This window comes from Sipha flava, unplaced genomic scaffold (genome assembly GCF_003268045.1).
Source record: "Sipha flava isolate LNK unplaced genomic scaffold, YSA_version1 134_pilon_pilon, whole genome shotgun sequence".
Classification (NCBI taxonomy): Eukaryota; Metazoa; Arthropoda; class Insecta; order Hemiptera; family Aphididae; genus Sipha; species Sipha flava.
The window spans coordinates 1,106,293-1,130,729 of NW_020271760.1; the positions used below are offsets into that span (position 1 = coordinate 1,106,293).

The window sequence follows — 24,437 nt, forward strand, 5'->3', positions numbered from 1 at the left end:
AATTATCATCTAGGTAGAATTAACAAAACTCAATAATCTTAAAACATATAAAAATAAGTTAAAAGGATTATTCAAATGTTTCTACAAGAAAACTATAGAATTATTATTTGACCATGCATGAATTATAACGGTGTTTTTCATTGACCAAATGCAAGATGAAACTATTCAATGCCATCTCGTGTTATCTGAGTGGTCATTTAATAAACCGTACAGAAAACTCGAATCTTGTTCGAATGAGTTTGGTCGTGTTTTGAGTTCATTAGGTTTAAAAATCGTACATAAATAAACAACGCTTACATCGTATGTAACTACCTAAAAACAATATTGTTTTATTCGCGGTCGAGTTATATTTGACCAACGGAGACAATAATTAAAAAATTATTACAATATAATTAACACAATTATTGTGTTCTGGCGATTAAATCGAATCTAATCTAGAAATCTTTCTGGTTGACGGGCAGGGGAAGGGAATAGAGAACAATAAATGTATTTTAAAATTTTCCAAACCACGTTTTTCTACTGCTACAATGATGTATACGTGCCCGACTAACTTCTATAATATAGTGGACAGCGCAAGGAATTGAAATTAATTCCCTCTGCGGATTGTTTGGATACCCGTTAACCAATCTCCGTATAAAAACATATAGATGCGTTATTATTTATTTATTTCGATTGTATAGGGATGTTTGCATTGGATAGTCGGAACAGGTAGGGTGATAGGAAAAGAAAACGCTTAATGAAAATAGCAAACACGAATCATCATCCGCTAATGATTAGTCGACGTGTATCCTGTACGTTTGTTTGTTCTATAATCACGCGTACTCGTTATTTAACTAAACGCTTACCTTAATCAGTTGAAAGACAAATGTGTTCGTGTTAAGTTATAAAAAAAATAAAAAAAATTTCACGAATAAAAAACCAAGCAATACCAATTGTAATCGTCAGTACTTTTCATAATGTTCAACCAAGTTAGTTCTGCTGTTTAATAGCAGCTATAACGGTATTATACCAAACGGAACCAATAATTTTTTTTCAAATACCACGTGAATAATATAATGCTCTTGGTTTAAGTTTTGATTTTTTTCGTCGAGTCTCGAAAGTCAAAACGTAAGTACATAAGCTGATTACGTTTCTGTGTATAATATTAGTTTTACCATTTGTATATGGGTTAACACATACTCCGTCCTGAACATTAGGTCAGCTTATCACGGTTTTGTAACGAAAGATTATGACGGAAGATTAATTCTATTAATATATATACCTATATAGATAAAAATCGAATATGGTTTAATGATACATGTTTAGATAAAACAAATACGACTTTCTTTAAAATAACAGTATTTAATAATTAAATATGCATTTAACAGTTCAAATAAAATCAACCTAAAAAAAAAAGAAATTAAAAATTTTAATTTAAATCATTCTTGTTCATTTCTTTGAAATTATGAATATTACTGTGACATTTTATGATTGAACAAAACTAAAGAGAATATATTATTGTTATGTTATGATAATAAATATTTTAAATATTCAATGGTTAAAAAAACATTTTATAGAATTTTATAAAAGTTTTTTATATATATTAATAGTGGACTGTATGTTATTCTACCAAATTAATGTTACAACCGTTATATATTATCATAAATATTTCGCTATTTTAAGTAGAGTTTCAAGTATCATCGAGTTGATGTGTTATTTAAATCCAAATGAGAATCTCAGCATCATCATCAAAAGTGGCTGACCTAGAGAAGTTCAAGTGTGAACCTTCTACCCGTATGAAAAAGTACAACGGTGATGACATTTTACAATACCTACTCTTGTGCTTTCGTTAAAAAAAAATTTTGAGTGTACGTTTTAAAGGCATATCAAAATGATAAAGATTTTTAGAATAACTAATTAAAATAAAAAATAGTCTAGAAAGTAGAATCGTTACTAGCAAATGATTACAATTTTGTTCGTCACCTTGATTGAATAGTAGAATTATTTCAAACGCCTGATTTCAAAAATGTTCAAATCAAATTAAATTTTGTTAAATTCGACTGTGAGTGCGATATAAAATCAAATGGTTTAAAACAATATTTTACAAGGAGAATAAAATTAAGGTAAAATTAATATTTAACTATTACATAAACAAAAGTTTCTATTTCTAATTCCCAATTTTTTTTACAACGATACGTATTGTAACTCATGGTTACACTCCATATTGCAAGATCGAAACACAGTTATGTATAGGATAGGAAATTATTCAATTCACGTCTCTTGTGTAATAATACTTACTTTGTATAAAGTAAACATAGTATAAATAATATTAAAATCGTTAGTCATTTCAAAAAATATTTCTAATTTTTGACTTTAAATTTTACTTTGACATGATATGCTGCCGGATTTTGTATCCCTAAAGGTTCTACACGGGGACAACATTTTTTTTATTTAGGAGGCAGAGGGAATTTCTTCTAGACAACATTTTATAATTTGACCAATTAAAAACATAAATTAGAATAGTAGTAAACAATTTTAACTTTTACTTTATAATCATAACTTTTTTTATACTAAATTATTGAAATTAAATTAAATACTTACATAATTATAACTATCATTTACAAAATTAAAGATTACGTAATTTGGATTTGATATTATTCGTTATAAAATTATCAAGGTATACATTAAGTAAACTATACCTACATAGATACTCGATCTTGGTGTATAATCGCGTTTTTCATAGTTGTATATTACTATATATTTCCTATATTAATTGTTATTAATCTATTTTTTTATATTCGTGGGTTGAACAAAAATATAAAATGTACAAAAAAAAAACATAAATATTTAAAGCGGTGTTTCTTAAACTTTTTTATCCTTGGAACCCTTTTTGATGTCCACTTTTATCGTGGAACCCCTAATTTTTTTTAGCTTTTTAGCTTTTTTTAGGATTATTTGCAAATAAATTATAAATATATAATTTATTTATTTATTTATTCATATGGCTTTACACAAATCAACTTTTCTAACAATATCATAACAAACCATAAAATTAAAAGATAATAGTATTAATAACTGGTACATAAAATATAAAGTATAAAATAGTGGTTTAACTTAAGTATAATTGTACTCAAAAATAAAAGAAGTGAGAAAATCATAAATATAGGATATAAGAGTCCTTAATATCTTCATAGGCATATGTCGAGGTTTATAATCCAATTTATTGCTTCCGGAGTTGCCGCCTTCAAATCCTTGGTTGAATTTTCTTTACTGACACTCCATCACGATGTGATTCATGGTTTGATCCCCGTTGCCCCACAATCACAGGCTGGACTGTCTTGGAACCATTTGTGTAAAAGAACGCCACATCGGCCATGACTTGTTCGAAGCCAGTTTAATATAGACCAAGTGCTACGAGGAATATTCATCCCTGGGCCTCCTTCATTAGGGGCAGGTACTAGTTTCTGATTTGGTGCAGAGAAGCTAACCCTCTCTTGACGCCAATCTTCAGCACTATTATATCTTGAACTGATCAGTTTCCTGGCAGTCTCATCAAGTGGACTCCTAGATTTTAATCTTTTTTTCCGGAGTTCGAAGTAGCATCTGATACAGGAGAGATCGTTTTAGGTCTTCAGCTTTCTCAACAGTTTTTACAAGCGCTTCTTTTCTTCATATATTTAGAGATTAAATGTTTGCCAGTACTGGTAACTATTGAAGTGGTGTAGATTTTACAGTTCCACTGATTGTTCTCATAACGCTGTTCAGTTATGTATCTACCTTATTAACGTGCGCACTATTGCAACAAAATTGGGGACCCGAACTCCGCTGTACTGTATACTAAGCCCAGTGCTACTATTCTTTAAGTTTTTGCATCGGTACCTCAACCTGTACCAGCTATTATTTGTACGAGGTTGCACCAAGATCGAATCCTTTTACTTAAGGTACTTAGATGCACTTTAAATGTAAGTGCGCGATTTAACTTAATACCGAAGTATTTTGGGCAGAAATTATGGTTCACTCTTATTTCGTCAAAATCTATTTAAAGTTTAACCTTAGCCTGTCTGTTTTTGAGGTGGAATGCGCACACTTCAGTTTTCGCAGGATTCGGCTTTAAGCGCCATATGCGGAAATATGTGTTCATCACCTTTTGATCATTGGTTAAAGATACACTACCATCCTTTAGATCTTTACTTTGGTAAAGCGATGGTGGGGAAAATGGTGGTAGCCCTCTCTGCATACGTTAGTCCGCTGATATCCAAGTGATCAAGCAAATAACTAATGTATCAACACAACCAATAGGCACTGATATTCAGCAAAAAATCAACACCAAAGTCAGCTATAACCATATAATAATATTATGTTAAAGGTATTTGATTCCAAAAATATGTTGAAATAAAAATAAAAATTATAAAAATTGTGTATATAACATTAATTTAATAATAATTACTTTAATTAGAGTTAAAACTCAATATACATTTTAATGAGATAGATAGATTGATAATTCTTAATATTGGGCTTTTATTAATGAAAGTTGTATTATCATATTAGGTTCGGTATCAAGTCTGTTGCGGTATTTTGTTTTTACTGGTACATAGATGGAAAACCCCGTTTCACACATATAAGTGTTAAAAATAAATAAAAGTGTAGTTGCAAATAGTAAAATTTCCAAAACGGCCTTTTGTGACAGTTTAAGATATTCATCTTTTGAACTAAACCAAAATTCTACTAATGGCATTGATATACATTTTTCTTGTGGCGATGAATCAGATGTCATTTCAATAAAAGTTTCATATTCTATTGCTGACACTGCTGAAGATCATGTATTGACAATAAATGGATTTTTAATCCTCAATTAATTTTTGAATTTCACTTGTTAGTTATTTGGAAAATACTTACTTTTTGAAAAATACTAAGTTTGAAAGTAATTTTCCTGAAAATGTTGAAATAATTACCTAAGCTTCGCGGAATACAATTTAAGAAACGCTGCTTTAAAGTATCTAGCGCAGGGATAGTCTAGCGGCTAGACTAAAATCACTTTACTATAAACTCCAGTCAGTTGTACCGTAGGTGTTCCACTAGATAACTATGTCGGCGGACATTCGCTTGACGAAAGTTAACGAATACCGAACAGTAGCGTTGCAGCTGACATTTGAGTGATCCACACACGCGGGGGGTAGACCGACAGGGAGAGTGCAGTAAGTGGCCGTATCCACCCCGGGGACCTTGCAGAAACGTTAGGATCGGGCCTCGAGCTGCGCTTGTTACACCTGACGCGTTTCCCGAAGGCGCATCGCACAATCGTTAACGGGCGGCCAAGGACGAAGGGAGCGAATGCAAAAAATATCGCGATCGGACGGGTTCCGAACGCGGTGGCCAGCGGCGGCTGCGAAAACCGCTGGGGCCCTCGGTCCGTCCCCGCGCGCGCGGTCACGCGTTACGCAACGGTACCGATAACGTTGTCCGCTTGTTCGCAGCACACTTGTTTCTCCAACTCGCGGGACTCGTTGACGCCCGCGTACACCAACCGAAGTGGTTACCTTCCGGGCGGCGTGGCCAGCTCGGACTCGGACATCGCTGCCAAGGCGGGCGGCGGCCGTTCGTCGTCCGGGCAGCCCCGACCGAGCCGGGTGAACTTCGACGGCGCCGGCACGGGCGTTTGCGGCGGCAGTGGCGGCGGCGGTGGCAGCGGCGGCGGCGGTGGTAGTGGCGGTGGTGGCGGCGGTGGAGGTGGTGGCGGTCTCGTAGGCGCTTCGGCGACCGCGGCGGCCGCGGCGGCCGGCAGCGGCGGCTCCGGGAACGCCGGCGGTGGAGGCACGGCCGGAGGAGGCACGAGCGGTCGCGCGTCGTACAACAACGCGCGCGGTTCCATATGCTTCGACGGTGGCCGTCAGAAAAACGGCGGCACGCGGCAGTACCGGGACCGGACGTCCGACCGCGTCAAGGGCATCCGGTGGTCATTCGTGTTCGACCCTGCCGGCCAGCTGTGCTACTACTGGAACATGGTCGTCTCGCTGGCGTTTCTCTACAACTTCTGGGTGATCATCTACCGATTCGCGTTCAGTGAGATCAACCGTAAGTACGCGCCGCTAATTCGCCGATTCGGCGTGCGTGGTAACGGGAGTGGAAGGGGTTGAGGGACGAAACCTACTCAAAAGCTGTCCGAGCAGTGCCGCGTTAAGCTATGTGTAGCCGCCCTTATGAAGATTACAGTTGAAAATTCTGTAGACCACACTATTAATTACGGTCAGTAGCGTATATCAACGGGTATTATAGAAGTGTAAGAGTAATAAATTTACAAATTACCAAAATCTATATTATGTATACTTTAGGTAACACACTATTATTCGTGATTAAATTTTATAATTATTAATTATACCTCACGTATAATATTATTATATACTCGTAATTATTATATTAATTATTATATAATATTATTATTATTATTATAATATAACGTATAAAATTCATATCAAAATAAAATATTTAAATGTAGTAATCAATTACTCTATCTGTATTTTGTACAATATCCACTAAAAACTTATTCTATGGTGTATACTGAATTTAACGCACTACAAATACTAAAATATCACAAAATATAAAAGTATTAATCTTCAGCAGAAATCTTCCAATCAAGAGTTTAAATTAATACCCATTTTAAATCCTCTATGAATGTTATTAAATTAACTCGTACAAAAAAAAAAAATAAATAAATAAAATAAAATAAAAAGATTATCTAACGCAAATTTTTTATTACAATAATGCTCTTTTTCAAATATTGATGCGACTTGTATTTGGATCTGACATGGAATTCATCATGTCTATAAAGAAACGAAATACTCTATTGTACATCATGATCGAGTTCACTTCTAGTGTCAAATTATTGTCAACACATTTAAATTCGATCTAACCATTCGTTATGTTTGTCTCAAATAACGTTATAGATGTAATCCTCCTAGAAAAAGTTAGAATAACATAAAATATTATCGTCTAGAAACATTATCCATACATCAATAATTATTAAACATGTTTTTCTCGGTTTTCGTCAGTACATTTGATGTTTGAATTCTACGGTATATTGAGTTATACAACAAGAGCTGTTCATATCGTGTTGATTTCATTCATTGTAGTTAAATCAAAACTTTATTGCTATTAAATTAATAGTAAGTACACAACTTTTACACAAAAGGTAATTTAGGTATTTAATATTTAAATAGTGTATTTTTATTTTAAATCAGAGCATTAGATAGCTATTTAGCCTACACTAACTTTCAGATAATTTTATAGTTTTATCTTCACTATCGTGTTACAGTCACTCGATTCGAGTGGATAAGAGAATCGACCCTTTTATCATCCTTTTTGCCCACACATGCCTTGGGCATACCACAGTCGGTATCGTCATAATGTCGCGTTTCCGAAAAGGAATTTCACAAATGTTGCACAACGATAGGAGCGGACGCAGAAACAAATTTCGGAGGGGGGGAAATAAAAATAATTACCGTCAGGCTCGTATTTAAAAATTTGGCGCCTCGGGTATATTATTTATGCCCCACCCCCAAAAAAAAAAAAAAATAAATAATAATAATATAACACTTATTATTTCGTCCATAATCGAGATTCTTTAATATTAAAATATAACTTATAAATTAAAATTGTTTAATACTTTTTTTAATTAACAAACTAAATAAAGTATAACATAATAAAACATACTATTTTCTTTTTTCTTTTTTTCTTTTGTTTTTTTATTTGGTACATCATTTTTAAAATTAATTTTGCTAAAATATTTTGCCGTCCCTGAGACTTGACGCCCTCGGACATGTGCCTACCCGTACAACCTCTAAATACGGGTCTGATTACCGTTATTTTGAAATAATTGACTATTTACTATAGATTGACTATTGTCGATCGTTATCACATGACCGTACAACACAAAATTTAGGGAAACCCGTCAATCATAATGTACCATTGTAAATAATATTATATCGATTATGTATATTTACTTATTTTTACTTATTAATAATAAGTGACTTACAAATACACATTATTTTCACGAAGTATTGCCATCATGGAATTTCAAAAATTAGAGTTTTAAATACAAATACCTTTTAGAACGTTTGGAAAATCACAAATTATTAAAAATTCACTTTTCTTAACAAAATATTTTTTTTTCTAGCATATTTTAATTGTATTTTGAACAATTCATTTTTTTTAAAGTATATAAGATAGGATAACTACGTTTGAAATTAATCATCCATTCATTTCGGGGAAGGTTTGAACCCCCCTAAACCTCTCCCTCCACTACACAACAATATTGACACACTTTAGACACGACGCGGACATCGAAAATAACTTTCAGTAATTTCCGATGTCGATATCAAATACATGTACTTGGAAACATATCGAGTTATATTCATAGACTTTACAGTAAATTAAGTCGTTTAAAAGTCTTCAGCTAATTTATTAATCTATTTAGACCAAGGGTCGCCAATCTTTTCAAACAAATGAGCTACATTTTAAATTTTAAGTCCCTGGTGACCAACATCAATGAGAATTAAGGTATTTAGAATGAGATTTGTTTGATGAACAAAAAAAAAAGGTACATTGAATACTCCAAAGAATAATTAAAATATTTATTGTTCTTTCATAATCATAATCTAATATTCCCATTATCCGACTATTTATCACGCGATCGACTGACAGTAGAAAAATAAACTTTTATAACGCTCGATCTATATTCCTAGAAAGATTGACTGGTTGGCGACCTCTTTAGATTAAACAATGAGATTTTTAATATTATTTTTCAAAAACGTCTATTGAAATTACTTTAATAAGAATTCGAACTGATTTTCATAATTTAAAACGAATGTGCACTAGAATCATTGAGATCACAATAATCTGTACTAGTAAATTAATATTATCATAGATTATACAATGAAATGGAACATGATGAGGAGTAAAATGTATGTATATATATATGCGTTACGCGTAGGTATATACCATGGTAATGCAGTGGTGTATAACATTATAAAGCGCGTACGACGACAACATTAAATCAAAAGCGTGAGCGTGATTGTTATATGCGACACATTGCCGATTGCAATAATGGAGGTCATCGAATTCTGTTTCTTACATGACTTACAGGGAAGTGCCAACTACAAAATATTCATATTTTGTTTGTACTTTTATGTTTAATAATAATAAAATAAAATAACTTTTCGTAATTTTTGAAATATTTGAAGATGACCGTATTACGGATGTTTATAGTTCAGAAAACGTTGACGTTCCAACTTTGTACTTTCACAACCCACATGGTATTTTAATATTTTATTATTTTAGTTAACAGGAACAAAAATTTCATTAAACATATTAGTTTTTTAAACTGTCGTTTGTGGTTGTTATTAAATACTATTAGTCGTTATGCCCCGTTGAATAATAAACGATTTTTCTGAAAGGAAAAAAATAAAATTTTTAAATCACGAGGGAAATAGAAATAGAAAGTTGAAACATCAACATTTTCCAGGGGAATAGAATTTAAATCGAAATAAAGAAACATGAATTTTATCGCAGTCGTTATGACCGCAACTGCCAAACGGAATTCGATTACGTCTGGACAGTGCCTCGTAATGTCGATATCGTTAAGCGATGGATGGGGGGGGGGGTAGCTTTAGTACGCATATTATGGTAACGCATGGTACTTACTTAATGGTACGCATATTATGGTGGTGGGACACCCTATGCATGGTAACATGTGACCATCGTGATTATCATCCGTGGTCGTTGGTAACGGTTGGTTGGCCCACAGGTAACACGATTGTGGTGTGGTTCTGCCTGGACTACCTGTGTGACCTGCTGTACGTGATCGACATACTGTTCCACTTCCGGACCGGGTACCTGGAGGACGGTGTGCTGCAGACGGACGCGGCCAAGCTGCGGAACCACTACATGAACTCGACTACGTTCTACATCGACTGCCTGTGCTTGCTGCCGCTGGACTTCCTGTACCTGTCCATCGGGTTCAACTCGATACTCCGATCGTTCCGCATTGTTAAGATCTACCGGTTCTGGGCGTTCATGGACCGCACCGAGCGGCACACCAACTACCCGAACCTGATCCGCTCCGGCAGCCTGATCCACTACCTGCTGGTGATATTCCACTGGAACGGGTGCCTGTACCACATCATCTACAAGAACAACGGGTTCGGCAGCAAGAACTGGGTGTACACGGGCTCGGATGCCGAGGAGACGGACACGGTGAAGCGGTACCTGCAGAGCTATTACTGGTGCACGCTGGCGCTGACCACCATCGGCGACCTGCCCAAGCCGCGCAGCAACGGCGAGTACGCGTTCGTCATATGCCAGCTGCTATTCGGGCTGCTGCTGTTTGCCACCGTGCTCGGCCACGTGGCCAGCATAGTGGTCAGTGTGAGCGCTGGCCGCAAGGAGTTCCAAGGTGAGTGGACGTTCCACCCGTCGTCCGCGCGGCAAGCGATCGCGTCGTCGCTATTTCGAACGGCGTTCGTCGATTGTCGCGGGGGCGCAAAAATCGAGTCAGTGGTTGGGGGATGGAGTAAAAATCATTCTCCTCGATTTCGTAAGTGGATGAGAAATCGATTTGTAAACAACAACGAGTATCAACGCACTTGTATTATAATTTATGTTACGCGAGTGCGGCGACCAATTTTTCTTCGCGTGTGTGAATTGAATATTTTTATTTTGCCCCCACCCCTCATAATTCCAACTATTTTGCGTCCTTGGTCTACCCTAGAGGCGTATCGGAAACTTATTTAAAGAGAAGGGGTGATATAGGAATATTCTTACTGTTATTTATTACCATGAAACATGCTAAAAATATTCAATTTATAAATCTGTAATGGACATAGTTTATTGTTCGACTTAGTGTTAGGATTTCCGGGCATCGGGTTGAATCGGTTTTTTTTCTCTTACTTTTGCGTGATCGGAAATAACATTATCGTAACGATTGTGTTGCCAGTTTCTAGTACACAGTCTCATGACTCGCGTCTGATTCGAAACGAAACGATTTGTTGTTAATCAAATCCAACAGACCAAATTTTCACGTGTAAATTAGTGGTTTTCAGCACACAGGCAAATCAATACGATCGACCAACCGGCCTGACAATCGTAAACACGTGTGTATCAATGTGGTGTAAAAATTGATTAAATCAAGAATCATCGATTTGAGACTCCTTCCTTGATTTTCATGGCCCAACACTCTGAAATCACACTTATACCTCTAAACCCTAGACGTACAACTATGATGTCGGTTGATTAATCGACGAACAAATCGTTTCTATCTATGAATTACTAGCGATGTTTGACGATTTATCGGCCGAGTTCTCGAAACTGACAACAAATCGTTTCGCATACAAGGCGGTTAAATTTTTTTTTTTATTATTGCGTTTCAACAAAATACCGTTTGTGGCCGTCGCCAGCACAATCGCACAAATAATATTATGCACCATAGATTTTAATTGGCGTGGTGTTTTATCTGTCATTTTACTGTCATTTTACCGAATATTCGAGTGGAGAACGAAGAACGACTCATAGGGTACATTTTTACATTTATTTCAAACATATAAAAATAATACAGTTCCTTGAATTAATCGTTGTGGTTTTGATGTGTTAAGGTTAGTAGACAATACTAATGTTAATGTTACATGATACCTAAATAGTATTTGTTTAAAATACGTTTAAGCACAAAAGCGCTCAAGTCGTAGAATGAATATATTTTAACTAAAAAACTTTACAACTTTATTATTTATGCTGTTTAAGGGAGAAACGATGGCTCATGCTCAAATCTCAATATTTTTATAAATTAACTAAAAAATATTATTATTTAGCAATGACCTAAGCGACAAAGCTATTATTTAGAACAAATTATGAGTATATGCAGAGTATATATTTTTCCAAACATTATTTTAAATTGATTAAATAGGATTTTACACTTCATTAATTATTCACTTATACCTAACCATCTAGATTTTGTTTAATCATCAACTTGGAATTTTTCTGTAATTTATATTGTTACGGTATTTAATTATTATACTTTGTATATACCTGCACGTTTCCTAATCAAAAAGTTTTTCCTTGTTAAACGAAGTTTTATTATTCAAATAAAAATTCTGTTCAACGACTTCAACTTTTAAAACAACTTTCACATTTTTTGAATTTATCTTAATTACCTACACATTGTATGCAAATTAATTTTTTTTTAATATAAAGATACAAAAATATTCCCGTAGACCTGATAAAACTAATTTATGATAAGTTTTAAATTTAAATACATTGACTATATGTAAATTATAAACAATATTTGGTCCCATAAAATATAGTTCCAATGAAAGCATTATTATTTCCCTAAATCCTCTAAATTTTTAAATTATATTTTATAATAATGGATAGTGTAATATTAATACCTTAATATTGGTTAACGCAATAAATAATTTACTTATCAGCGTAGATCTATAACAAATAATGAAAAAAAATTTTTATTCGTATTAAAAATATAAATCAGAAGAGACTTAAATTTAAATAAATATTAAGTTTTTATGATTAATTCTCGTTATACAAAGTGTATAGGTACCCTATTAAAAAACGATACATATATATTGGTGTCCATTATGTGAGGCTAAGTAATGATCTTCGTCACAAAAACGCATTATAAAAGTTGAGGCTTAATGGCCCGCAAAAAGGTTTCCAAGAGCTTTTAATCATTTTCGTATTTTCAACCAGGCTAATTATAAATTTTTTTTTCCACCAAATAAAACGCTTGAAAAATTATAAATCCATAAATACGCATTTTAAAACAGAAGTAATAATAATAATAATAATTTTTCACAAAATTTCTAATTAAAGAAATATCTGCAGTGATAAATGTGAAAAAAGTATACCAACAATTAAATATTAAACATGTTAAAGTAGTTGATGGTATGCAATGGAAAATAATCTATTAAATTGCATAAATACACATGTATACCACATAGCCCTACAATGTTGTAAAATATTTGATTTTCTAAGGTAATCTCCCATGGACTACTTCCAATATGTGAATTAGTTTTCAAGTTATCTTTTATGGTACGTGTTTACAATGAATAATAATTAATACAACCATACTGAATTAATTTGCATAACATTAAATTTGGCAACAAACGAAAAACAATTTATTTAGTAAACATGTGTTGTAACTAGCCACTACCAATATTTGGTAGGATCAGTGGTTAACGAAGGGACTCTTATACATTATAAGGGTTTCTTTATACAAAAACAATTAAAGATTTCCAGACAACAGCCACTCAAGTAGCTATGTCGACTGGTCAAGGGGACCTTGCCCAGTGTCTGACATTGATGAAACTGTCCAACAAAAACTTTCGGGTCAGAGACACTAGTATCAGTACATTAACGGGCATTTAGTCTTATTTCGATAATTTAAAACCCATTGACTTTTTTATTTTACCAAATAAATATTATAATGAATACATTTTTTTTCAATATTCATTAACTTGAGTTGTACTATGAGACATACTTGTTATTTTGCGATTTTCAAGAACGTTATAACAAAGAGTAAATGTTATCAATCCATTAAATGCATTTTTATTTTATTTATTTTTTTTTTCTATAAATATTTTTTTATTTTAATTAAAATTTATAAATTTAAGAGTATTACGATATTTATTTAATAGTAATAAATAAAATAAAAACATATATATTTATTTATTTATTTTATTTTATTTTAAATTGAGTATTTCATATTTATTTTCAGTCATAATATGTATAATTTACTGATCTTATTTCAAATTGATTTAATCTGCTCTGATCAAGATTAAATATTTTATAGTAACCATATTCAATTTTAAGTATACATTTAATATTTTGATATCAAGCTTCTTTTGCATTTTAGATATAATAAATATAAAATTTATCTGAAATGTGAACTTAATTCTCAAAATATCCAATAATTTAAAAAATATAAAAATACTTCGGTTAACATAATTTTATATAATTAAACATATTAATTGCCTAAATTATTCTCAACTTAATATTGAAGTCGTTCTTACATTTTATAGATATTTAATATTCCAACCGAAGAACACGTATCCCAATATTTAGGTGAAGAGGATTTGAAATCTTTTTTATAGATTCAAATCTATTAAAGCTTTCAAAGTCTGACTTATGCTTTTGTGCATACCAAATATTATAGAATCCTCCATTATGAGACTAAGTACACTCTGGTCACTGAATGTGAGAAAAAATTACTGAACTTAGGTACATTCACCGCATCCTTACAGTTATTATTATTATTGTTCATAAGATTGTTATTTCCAATGATAGTATATATTATTTTGTTGAACTTAGAGCCTAATATAAAGATAGTAAATCAAAACCCAAATTTAATATATCTATAATAGCATATAGATATAATATAAAGCTTTTTTGGGCTTAAATTATAAGCTTAAATTAACAAGATTAAACGATATCGGGTCGTATTGAATTAACAGCCATATACGATACATTCTATTTACGAAACAACCATTTTATAAAGGTATAAAGGTATTTAATAATAATTCACGTTCTGATTTTATTCAGTACATTAATACCTATTTTTATGGAAAATACTTGATCAATGAATATAGTCTACATGTCTTTTGATTGGTCTTTAAAATATATGTGATTCTAGGTGCGATGGGCGGGGAAGAAAAAGTAATAATCAAAATTAAAAATTGATTTCCAGTGAATATAATATATTTTCATCTAATATCTAACAATACCAATAGTTAATACACGCTACGATTACTTTTCACGTCTCTGTACCCCGAGTGATATACGTTATTCACATTCGTCAAAATAAGCGTTTGAAAAATTTAGGTATATTACAGGTACCCTCAACGACTTATTTTGGTGAATTTTTAATTTTTTTTTTTTTAATGATTTCAATAGTGTTACGTATTGTTTTTTTGTTATTCCGAAAACGTGACGTGCACGTATCTACAGTCAAGGTGGGCCATGGATTTAATAACACAGCCTCTATAATAAATATCCGTTTCAATCCGTTCAGGTTTATACCATACGAGTATACATGTATTACGTAGTAAAACTAGATTAATTCATCGGTGCGACCTACGAGGGTTATGTTATATAGTTATCGAGATGGTGGGTACATAGCCAGTTAGTAAATGGGACGGTGCTACGGAGGATTGGTATTTGCGCCAGCAACGCGTTTTCAAACATTAAGGAAAAACCTTTGCAGAATTTATCGATTTCGTCTTTTGTCTCCCTCTACCCCGCCTACTTACTTCTCCACTGGTCCAAGAGACATTTTTAAATTTACGTGTACACTGCGAGCGCAACTCAGGGACTAAAATGTTCGATTTTTTATACTGCACACTAAATTTATAATAAATGTTTGTAGCCCGTGACGTAATCTGCAGTTGTACATGAGATTCATTATTTGAACATTTTTTAAGATTATGTAATATTTTTTTCATATGCAGTATGAACCGGTCTTTCAGTATTATTTATTTATATGAGTTATCACTATTTTAATAAATCCAATGAATATGATTTTCTAACATGCTTTCAATTTCCAAAGTACAGGCTTCACATTTTGTACGACATTAAGTGCGTCGTATTAAGCACAATTTAAAGCCTTGACCTACCCTAACCTAACCTGTAAGTCGATTTCATAAAATAATGTTCATTTTATTGTTCCGATACACACACATGATCTTTCCCGGTGTGTTTCAAGATACAAGACGCTATAGATAAACAGAGTTATACTCATCGCGTTGTTTAAATTAAACTCCATTTAATTAAATATGTTACTAGTTTATACGTTATGAGTGCAGTAAAATTAGTATGCTTCTGATGTGCAGTTAGATTTTCATATTAAAATCAAGCACAAAAAGTGTTTAAACTCTGCAACGATGATATTCTGAACCAAGGGCGTATTTAGAGGGGGGGGGTTGATATGGGTGTTAGAACACCCATCATCGAACGTATTTTATCGTATTTCACCAAATTGCCAACTTACAGTATAATTTGAATAAACGTTGTATACACCTTGTAGCAGTGGCGTAGCTAGGATTTTTTGAAGGGGGGTGTTAGTTATAAATATTAAGTATTATATATAATACGTACAAACTAAAACATTTATTTTAATTAATTAATATGTATACATAATATCTGTAATCAGTGGCGTATTTACGGGGGGTTATCTGGGTGATATATCCGGTGGCTACTAATTGCGTCCCGTGGTAAAAATTTCTTCCGAATTGCGGCCCGAGTTTTTTTTTTTGGGGTGCATACGAATTGCGGCCCTAGTTTTTTTGAGTTACATACGAATTGCGGCCCGAAATTTAAATTTAAAAAGCTTCATTTTCCTTCGCGTTTTATACAGAATTAGGACTATCTGCAGCATCTGTAGATACTGCAGGTAGGTTAAAAATTATGTTTTGTTTTTATTTAAACATTTTGACACTGGTAAAAACATATATGATATTTCTAAAGGTTAAAAAATTTTTTTGACATTAAAATCTGATATTAAAATGTTTTTTTTTTTTATTAAAAAATTACGGCACTAATAAAAACGTTTATGATATTTATTGAAGTTAAAAATGTTAGTATAATTTAGTATAATTCTTAGGTATTATGGCACTAGTAAAAAACTTTTATGATAGTATTTGTATAAATTCAAATTTATCAATTTGGTTTTCTTCTAACCGTTTCATAGTATTTCTAATAAATGTTTCTTTTTCAATAATATTTGTTCTGCAAGTATTTAAGTGAGTGCTTCTTAATTTTATATAGGTATCCTTCTGTACATTTTTCAGAACATCGATGAACACAAAAATATTAGGATGAGCACTGTAGAACAAAGCGTTGAATTTCGAATGAAAAGCCTCACAACTATTAGTAGTGCGCATAGTAGACGCCGAGTATTCTGCCCATAAAAAAGGAGGAAAATTGGACTCGTTTGAAATGTATGTTTCCAATATATAATCAACAAATATTTCTACTTTTTCATTTCTTGGTTGAATAGCCATTATGTAATCTGTAAAACAATCACTCACATCGTTCGAATTTAAAAACGGTAAACCAAAAAATTATTTTAAAAATTTACCGATTTCGGAATTTTTTTTTATACTCACTACTTAGTCAATTGTCTGTATTTTTCGCCACCAGCTCTGGGCTAAGTGAAATCGGCATCCTTTTAAACTAATAGAAGACCAAACTTTTAATAGAGCTAAATGAATCGCCATTTCAAAATCAGCAAAAACTGTTTTTGGTGAATATGTTATGTTGAGTTTGCTACATTCAGATATGATGTGCATAAACGCCTTTTCATATGTTTTAATTTCTTTATTGGGAAGTATAAAAATAAGAGTGGTAAATAATAACCATTTTGTAAACCATGAACTGTAAACATTTGGGTAAATAATTTCGGACAACTTTTAAAGGTCCCATCTACAAAATTGTATCAACTTTACTCAAAAATTTTAAGTTTCAGTAGAAAATAATAAAATGTTTGATGTGTTGTCATTTACAAGTAAAAAATTTTCGTTACGATTTGTAACTAATAAATGACTCATATTATTTAGAGAGATGTGTAATTCATTCTAGTCCACAGGTAACTTTGACATAATAGATGATCGAGCATGGTAAATATTTTTTCTTATTAATGTTAAATCGTATGTTGTCAAAGTGTTTACGTCTTGTGTAAGGTGGCTATGAATAATTTTACATGACTTCTCATTAATATCATCAACAGCTTTACGTTTCACTTGATTACTTGCAGTCTGCCTATTTAATGTTTCAACACACATCTTTTTCGTGGTTTTCGTGATTTAAAACTTTTTTAATAATTACGTTATTATTTAAATGAATATATGCTTTACAAATCTTTTTAGTACAGCAATATCGATCAATATCATTTTTTAAATTTTTATGGAAACGAAATTTATATCCATCGATTACATATATACTACGATTTTTTTCACTTAACATTTCACTCAAAATCTCAACATTCGACATTATAAATAAATTAAAATAAAACAGCACAGAAAAGCGACAGAACGTTATTAGCAGTAGTAAAGCGGAGACTAAGGTATACTTATTGATATCTACGTTATACTGGATTATATTTTATCAGTCAAGATTAAATTATCTAGAGTTAGAAAACCCGGGCCGCAACTCGTCTGTACCCAAAATAAACTCTGTCCGCAATTCGGATTAAACCTTTTTTCGTTGATATCTTTGGGACACAATTAGTATGCAGCCGATATATCACCCCCCAGAACCTTTTTTTTACTCATTTCACTTTTCTTATTTTTCTTTTAAATGCTTGAGCCGTAAGTCCATATTGGATTCTTAATATTTCTTAGTATTCCATCAGTCCGTTATCAATAGAAGTTAATAATAAACATAGACAGTTGTAGACAATATAATTATTATTAGTTTCAAGAAAATCATGAACATTAGATAATTATGATGAATTATTATTATTATTATAGTTTAATATCCTAATGTTCATAGTTAGTTTATATATCTATTAATCAATTATATCTGTGATTATTTAATTTATACTGTATTAATGATAGTGCGTAAATCATGTGTTCAGTGTTCACATTTGCTCTCAGTCCTTTCGTGTAATCGTGTCTCGTTTAAAATTAACCGATCGGTGGACAGAATTTTGACATTATTTTGTGTTTTGACTTATACTTATTATGAAAATAAATGTGAAAATATTATTAATGTTGGTATAGTTTTAAATTAAATCATGTTATATAAAAATGCACTTTACGGAAACTGGAAAAGTATGATAACAAAATCCTCCTAGAAGATATTTGCCCCCTTGACTCCAAATGTACAAAATAGTTATGATTATATCACCTCCTAGAAAAAAAAAAAGATACGCCACTGTCTGTAATATAGATGTAATGTATATTCGAATATTCGAATATCGGTATTCGATGCTACAATACCTATTATTGTTAAACGTTTTGTGTTGCGTGAAAACATAAACGAATAATTTTCACGTATTGTATTTTAGCATCGAATACTGATATTCAAATGGTCGCCACGGACGCGTGGTTATCACATATCAGTCCCCATCGTCAAAAGCGTATATCGAAATACCGCATTACCGCCGTAATCGCGATAATGTTAACCTGTATATATGTAATTAGTATTGTGCATTATTTTATATTTCATATTGTATTAATATATATATATATAATGTAATATATGATACGGCTCAAGGGGAGTGTCATATCCACCAAACACCCCCCTTGTATACGCCACTGCCTTGTAAATTTTACATATACCGTCTTAATATAATCATTTTCATTTATATAAATACATGGTATCTATCAATGTAATATGAGAGGGAGCAAAGCCCCCTACTTAGCATAAGTATATTAAATTTTAAAACACTCCTGTTAAATGAATCCTGGATACGCCACTGGTCTGAACTACACAAAATTTCAAATAGTATTATGTACTATCGTAATACGTTAAAAAAATATAATTTGGTATTAGAAATTTGTTTGGAAATATAATAAATATTACTCGTATAACAACAGTAGTGGCATACAATTATTGAAAAGTATAACTAATTTCAAATTCGATTATATGATCTTATTTCAAAGTACGGGGATTTAATAGTTTTTTTTTTTTTTAATTAATCAATAAGTTAAAAATAATATATATATTTAGTAACCAATATTAAGTTAATTGATATCTACCTTAGAAAATTGAAATAAATTTTGATGTTCAAAATTACACGAACCGACTCTTGCCTAAAACTTTAAAAACTAGAATTCTAATAGTATTAGTTATAATAAATATTAATTAATATTATTTTTATCAGATAAAAATACCTTCTGATATATATATATATATATATTAATTCATTTTTAACATGTGGTTCTGTTTTGCAGATGGTACTGCTCAATGTAAGTAAAGACATGTAATGCTTTCAAAACTATTAAATTATTGTTATTAAGCGTATTTATTTCGAGCTGTCGTCCAATATGCTACATATTGTGTTTTTTTGTTTTCTCCTATAACTTAAAATGCTACTCATAAAAGATATTTCTGTAATAATATTATCTACTAAACGTTTTTTGGACAATGTAGGCCTAAATCCTTAAAATGTGATACGAACGGTTGGTTTACAGCTGGTGCTGTTCGGAATTTTTCCTTTGGTATTGTATTCCAACAAAACAATAATTTGCACTTAATGTATGTTGTCTTGTTTATACGTTCCAATAGACGCTCTGGAGTTACTTCGTTTGTTCACTTTGTGGTCTTGTGCGTGAATCTTCCTTTTTCTTTTCAATTGTAGATTTCTAACTAATTATCTGCTATCTGAATGGGTATACTTAAGATAATAATTGTTCTTCTTTGTTCGTGACGATAACACCCATAGAGTTTTATTATTGTTGTATTTTTTGAACCAACTGAAAAAATAATTCGTTATAATTTATAATAACATGTGATTTCCAAACGCATTTGCCAATGGACCAAATAATAGTTTGAATTTCGGTCCAATTCTTTTCTAAATTGTATAAAGCCTTCGCGCAAAATAAACACAATTATTGTTTTATTATTTCAATGTACAATAAAACCGTGGAAGGCGTACTTAGTTATTGGACGACGGTAATTTTTTTATTTTATTTTATTTATTTGTTATCCTTGTTTTTTTCTCTCTTTTATTTTCACGTAAAACAGGAGAAATGTAATATTACTATTATTGAAAAGCTGATTGTGAATGCTAATGTAAATGACTCTATATACTGTATAATATGTACTTACATTTTATTATATTGTTTATCTTCTCTTGACTCGATTATGAACTATTCATATACTATATAACTTTAGACAAAATATATTATATTGATATAACCCATATTAGTTTTCTAGCATGATGCTCGTATAACCCCGCAATAATGGTGCTTACAAGTAAACGAAAAATATTACGAACAATTATATGTCTTTACCTACTTGATGCATTCTGCTTATTGAGTTTATTGATTATATTCTTGTTTTCTATATATTATATTGTTACATTTTAATAATTAGATTAAGTAGTGTAATTTTATCGTAATGAGTATTAGAACTCGGCCATTCTGTGTGGCGGATTCTGTAAAGTGTATAAGATGACGGGCGTCATAAATAAATTGTTAAATAGACTTTTCGAAGTAATACTTACCGCATAATCATATTTATATTTATTATTTCATAATATGTATACATATATATATCATAATATATACACTTATACATGAGAATTATAATTCATTCATTTTTTTAATTTTTTTTTTTTTTTAGCAAAATTGGATGGCGTTAAAACATACATGCGAATGAGAAGAGTACCGAATCATTTACAGACCAAAGTTATTAAATGGTTTGATTACCTCTGGTTGACGCAAAAATGTTCCGACGAAGAGAAAGCTATTAGCTGTTTACCGGGTAGTTATGAAATTCATTATTTTGTTTTTATTTGAAACCCGTCTAATAGCGTACAATCACATTGCATTTTGTTGAAATTTCTGCGATACTTTGTTTAAACAGATATAGAGCGTTTTAATATTTAGTAAAATGGTCGACAAAAACAAGTATAATTAGTGACAACGTAAATAGGAGAGATTCGGATATAAATAATTCATAAGAACATATGCAATTATTTAATTATTTATTATGTATATAACTCATATATCTCTACGAATTTTGAATACTATTTTGAATTACGGTTTAAAAATATGTTTACTTCAAACGAATACATAATACAATACCTTGGATTTATTTATTTTATTCGTTTAGATAAGCTTAAAGCTGAGATTGCGATAAATGTACATTTGGACACATTGAAAAGAGTAGAGATATTTCAAAACACCGAAGCTGGATTTTTATGTGAGCTAGTGTTGAAATTGAGACCCGTACTTTTTTCTCCTGGAGATTATATCTGCAGAAAAGGTATGAACCTATGCACGGCCTATAGAAACAAAATGTGCCACCGTAATGTTGTCGCAGGCACAGTGGTTGTAAGAATTGAAAACTAATACTATTTCATTTACAGGGGAAGTTGGAAAAGAAATGTACATAGTCAGCAGAGGCAAACTGCAAGTAGTCACCGATGACGGAAAGTCGGTACTAGCTGTTCTTCGAGCAGGGTCTTATTTTGGAGAAATCAGTATACTGAACATGGGCACAGCAGGTAAATAAAAAATTAGTTTAAAATATTAATTGTAAGTGTTATAAATGGAATATATAAAACTTGAGAAAGCGTCTTAGAATTGAAAAAAACAAAGTAAGTGTTACAAATACCCTCGTATACGTGTGCAGTGTTGAATTAAAGATTCTCGGCCTCAATTATCTAATATATATATATATATATATATATAAATAATATTTTGTTTGAGTAGCGAAAATCTATATGCAATATAGTTAAATCATTCTTAGATTTAATTTAATTTTTTCATGTTCAATAACTACTGGATAAGTTAACTTTTAGATCAGTTGTAATTACGTTATGAATCATATTATACAACGTGGAAAAAAATTTAAGTATAAAAAGTATATATATATAATATTGCTGTGTATTAAAAATTAAAAAAAAGGAACTGCAACTCTTTCACACTCTTAAATGCTTAATGTTGTTGCTTATAGGAAACAGAAGAACCGCTTCAGTCAGATCGGTGGGCTACAGCGACCTGTTCGTGCTGTCGAAAAAGGACATGTGGGACGTGCTCAAGGAATACCCAACTGCGAGGATCAGGCTCGAAGCAATAGCGACCAAACGGTTGGAAAAGTACAAAACCGATCCTAGTCCAGATGACAAACTAGAAGGTAAGTAGTACAGGACACTCAAATCACAACTGAAGATGGTAGGTACAAATTACGTACTAATAAACGCAACGCATTTTTCCGGCTCGATTCGTGCAGGTCTAGTCGGACGACGCTGTAAGTCGACCCCTGGGATCGTGGAAAGCCAAATCAAAGTAGAAGAAGAAATGTGGATGCAATCCAGTGAAGCTCTTTTGAGACCGGTGGCAACGTTTAACAACAACATCAACAACAGGTCTTCTTTCAGTCCCACCGCAAGCCCCAGTTTCAGGTAATAATCTTCGACCACGTACACACGCATGCACGCGACACAATTAAGAGTGATAAACTGCTATAAAAGTAGGTAATCTCCTACAGAAATGTAAAGTTAACTTCAACATGAAATAATGTTTGCTCCTTGCAAACCTTATCAAATATTAAATAAAAAATAAATTTTGAACAATACAAATAATTGAAAAATATATAAATCAGTCATATTAAATTAATTTATCGAGTATAAGTATTTGGCGTTTAACAGTAGGTACATGCATTTTTTTGAGACATCACCACTCATTAATTAAGTGAGTAGGAGATTACACCAAGTCAGGTTAAAAGGTTATTCATATTGAGGTATAAATTCGACCGATAACCATAGGAGCACATAAGGGGGTGTTTGGGAGAGATTTTACCAATAAAATAGATGGGGAAATTATATTGGAATAATTTGCATCATCCAACAGGAAATTAAATCTTGTTTAATATATTATTAATAATTAAATATTATTATAACTTATAATATAATTAATTTTAAATATTCATTAATAAAAATTAAAAACTATGGCAACGCAGTTGATTGTGGCATTAGGAATGTGTGGGGGGCAAAGCCCCCCACGGACTCGTGTACTATAAATTATTCCAGCACCCCTGAACTTACACATAATGTGCGCCTATGCCGATAACCATATAATGTGTTACTGATTTATAATTTAGGTCCAACGCCGCGGCCACATTGGAATCGCCTTTATCTAGTAAATACTCGCTGGACCAAGAACACCATCATCAACATGTCCAAGAAACTCAGAAAAATTCAGCCACCACTTCAGGTGACCATTGTCTAGGTTGGGTTGTTGTTATTTACGTTTCTAATGTTTGTTTTTCAACACAGGCGGGGGTACGGATGGGTCAATGGTGTCCGCGCTGAAAGCGGAAATCAACCGACTCCAAGAGCGTCTGATAGCCGTGGAAACGGAGAATTTGTACCTCAACAAAAAAGTCACTCAACAGCGATGGGACATGGACCACAGACTCGCCGAAATCGAGCTACAAATTTGTAAAGACGTCGGGAGCAGTGCAGATAGTAGTTGTGACGATAACGAAAGAAACAAAGAGTCAATAATTTAAAACTTTTTTGAAATTAGATATATTATAAAATAAAATAAAATTTAATAATAATAAACAGATTCATCTGCGCAAAAGACTGACGTCAATATAATATTATACCGAGTTTTAGTTGTGATTAATTTTTTTTACTTTTTTTTTTCTTTTGTTATCATCAGGGTGAAATTGAATTTGTAAAATCCAGAAAACTGCGATTGTTTTGAGCTCATATGATATGAATAGAA

The 24,437-nt window shown here is 32.1% G+C and overlaps 1 protein-coding gene across 1 annotated transcript in view; it reads left to right on the top strand.

Moving 5' to 3' along the window:
- Positions 1-24,437, top strand: part of LOC112679295 (cyclic nucleotide-gated channel rod photoreceptor subunit alpha) — a 164,039-nt gene extending 139,602 nt beyond the window's left edge. Inside the window, exons 5-14 of the mRNA XM_025549043.1 lie at positions 5,454-5,691; positions 5,725-6,051; positions 9,779-10,426; positions 21,322-21,462; positions 21,814-21,966; positions 22,070-22,207; positions 22,660-22,839; positions 22,936-23,107; positions 23,806-23,918; positions 23,981-24,437. Coding sequence (XP_025404828.1) covers positions 5,454-5,691; positions 5,725-6,051; positions 9,779-10,426; positions 21,322-21,462; positions 21,814-21,966; positions 22,070-22,207; positions 22,660-22,839; positions 22,936-23,107; positions 23,806-23,918; positions 23,981-24,216 — 2,346 coding nt within the window. The 3' untranslated portion in view covers positions 24,217-24,437. The remainder of the gene's footprint in view (positions 1-5,453; positions 5,692-5,724; positions 6,052-9,778; positions 10,427-21,321; positions 21,463-21,813; positions 21,967-22,069; positions 22,208-22,659; positions 22,840-22,935; positions 23,108-23,805; positions 23,919-23,980) is intronic.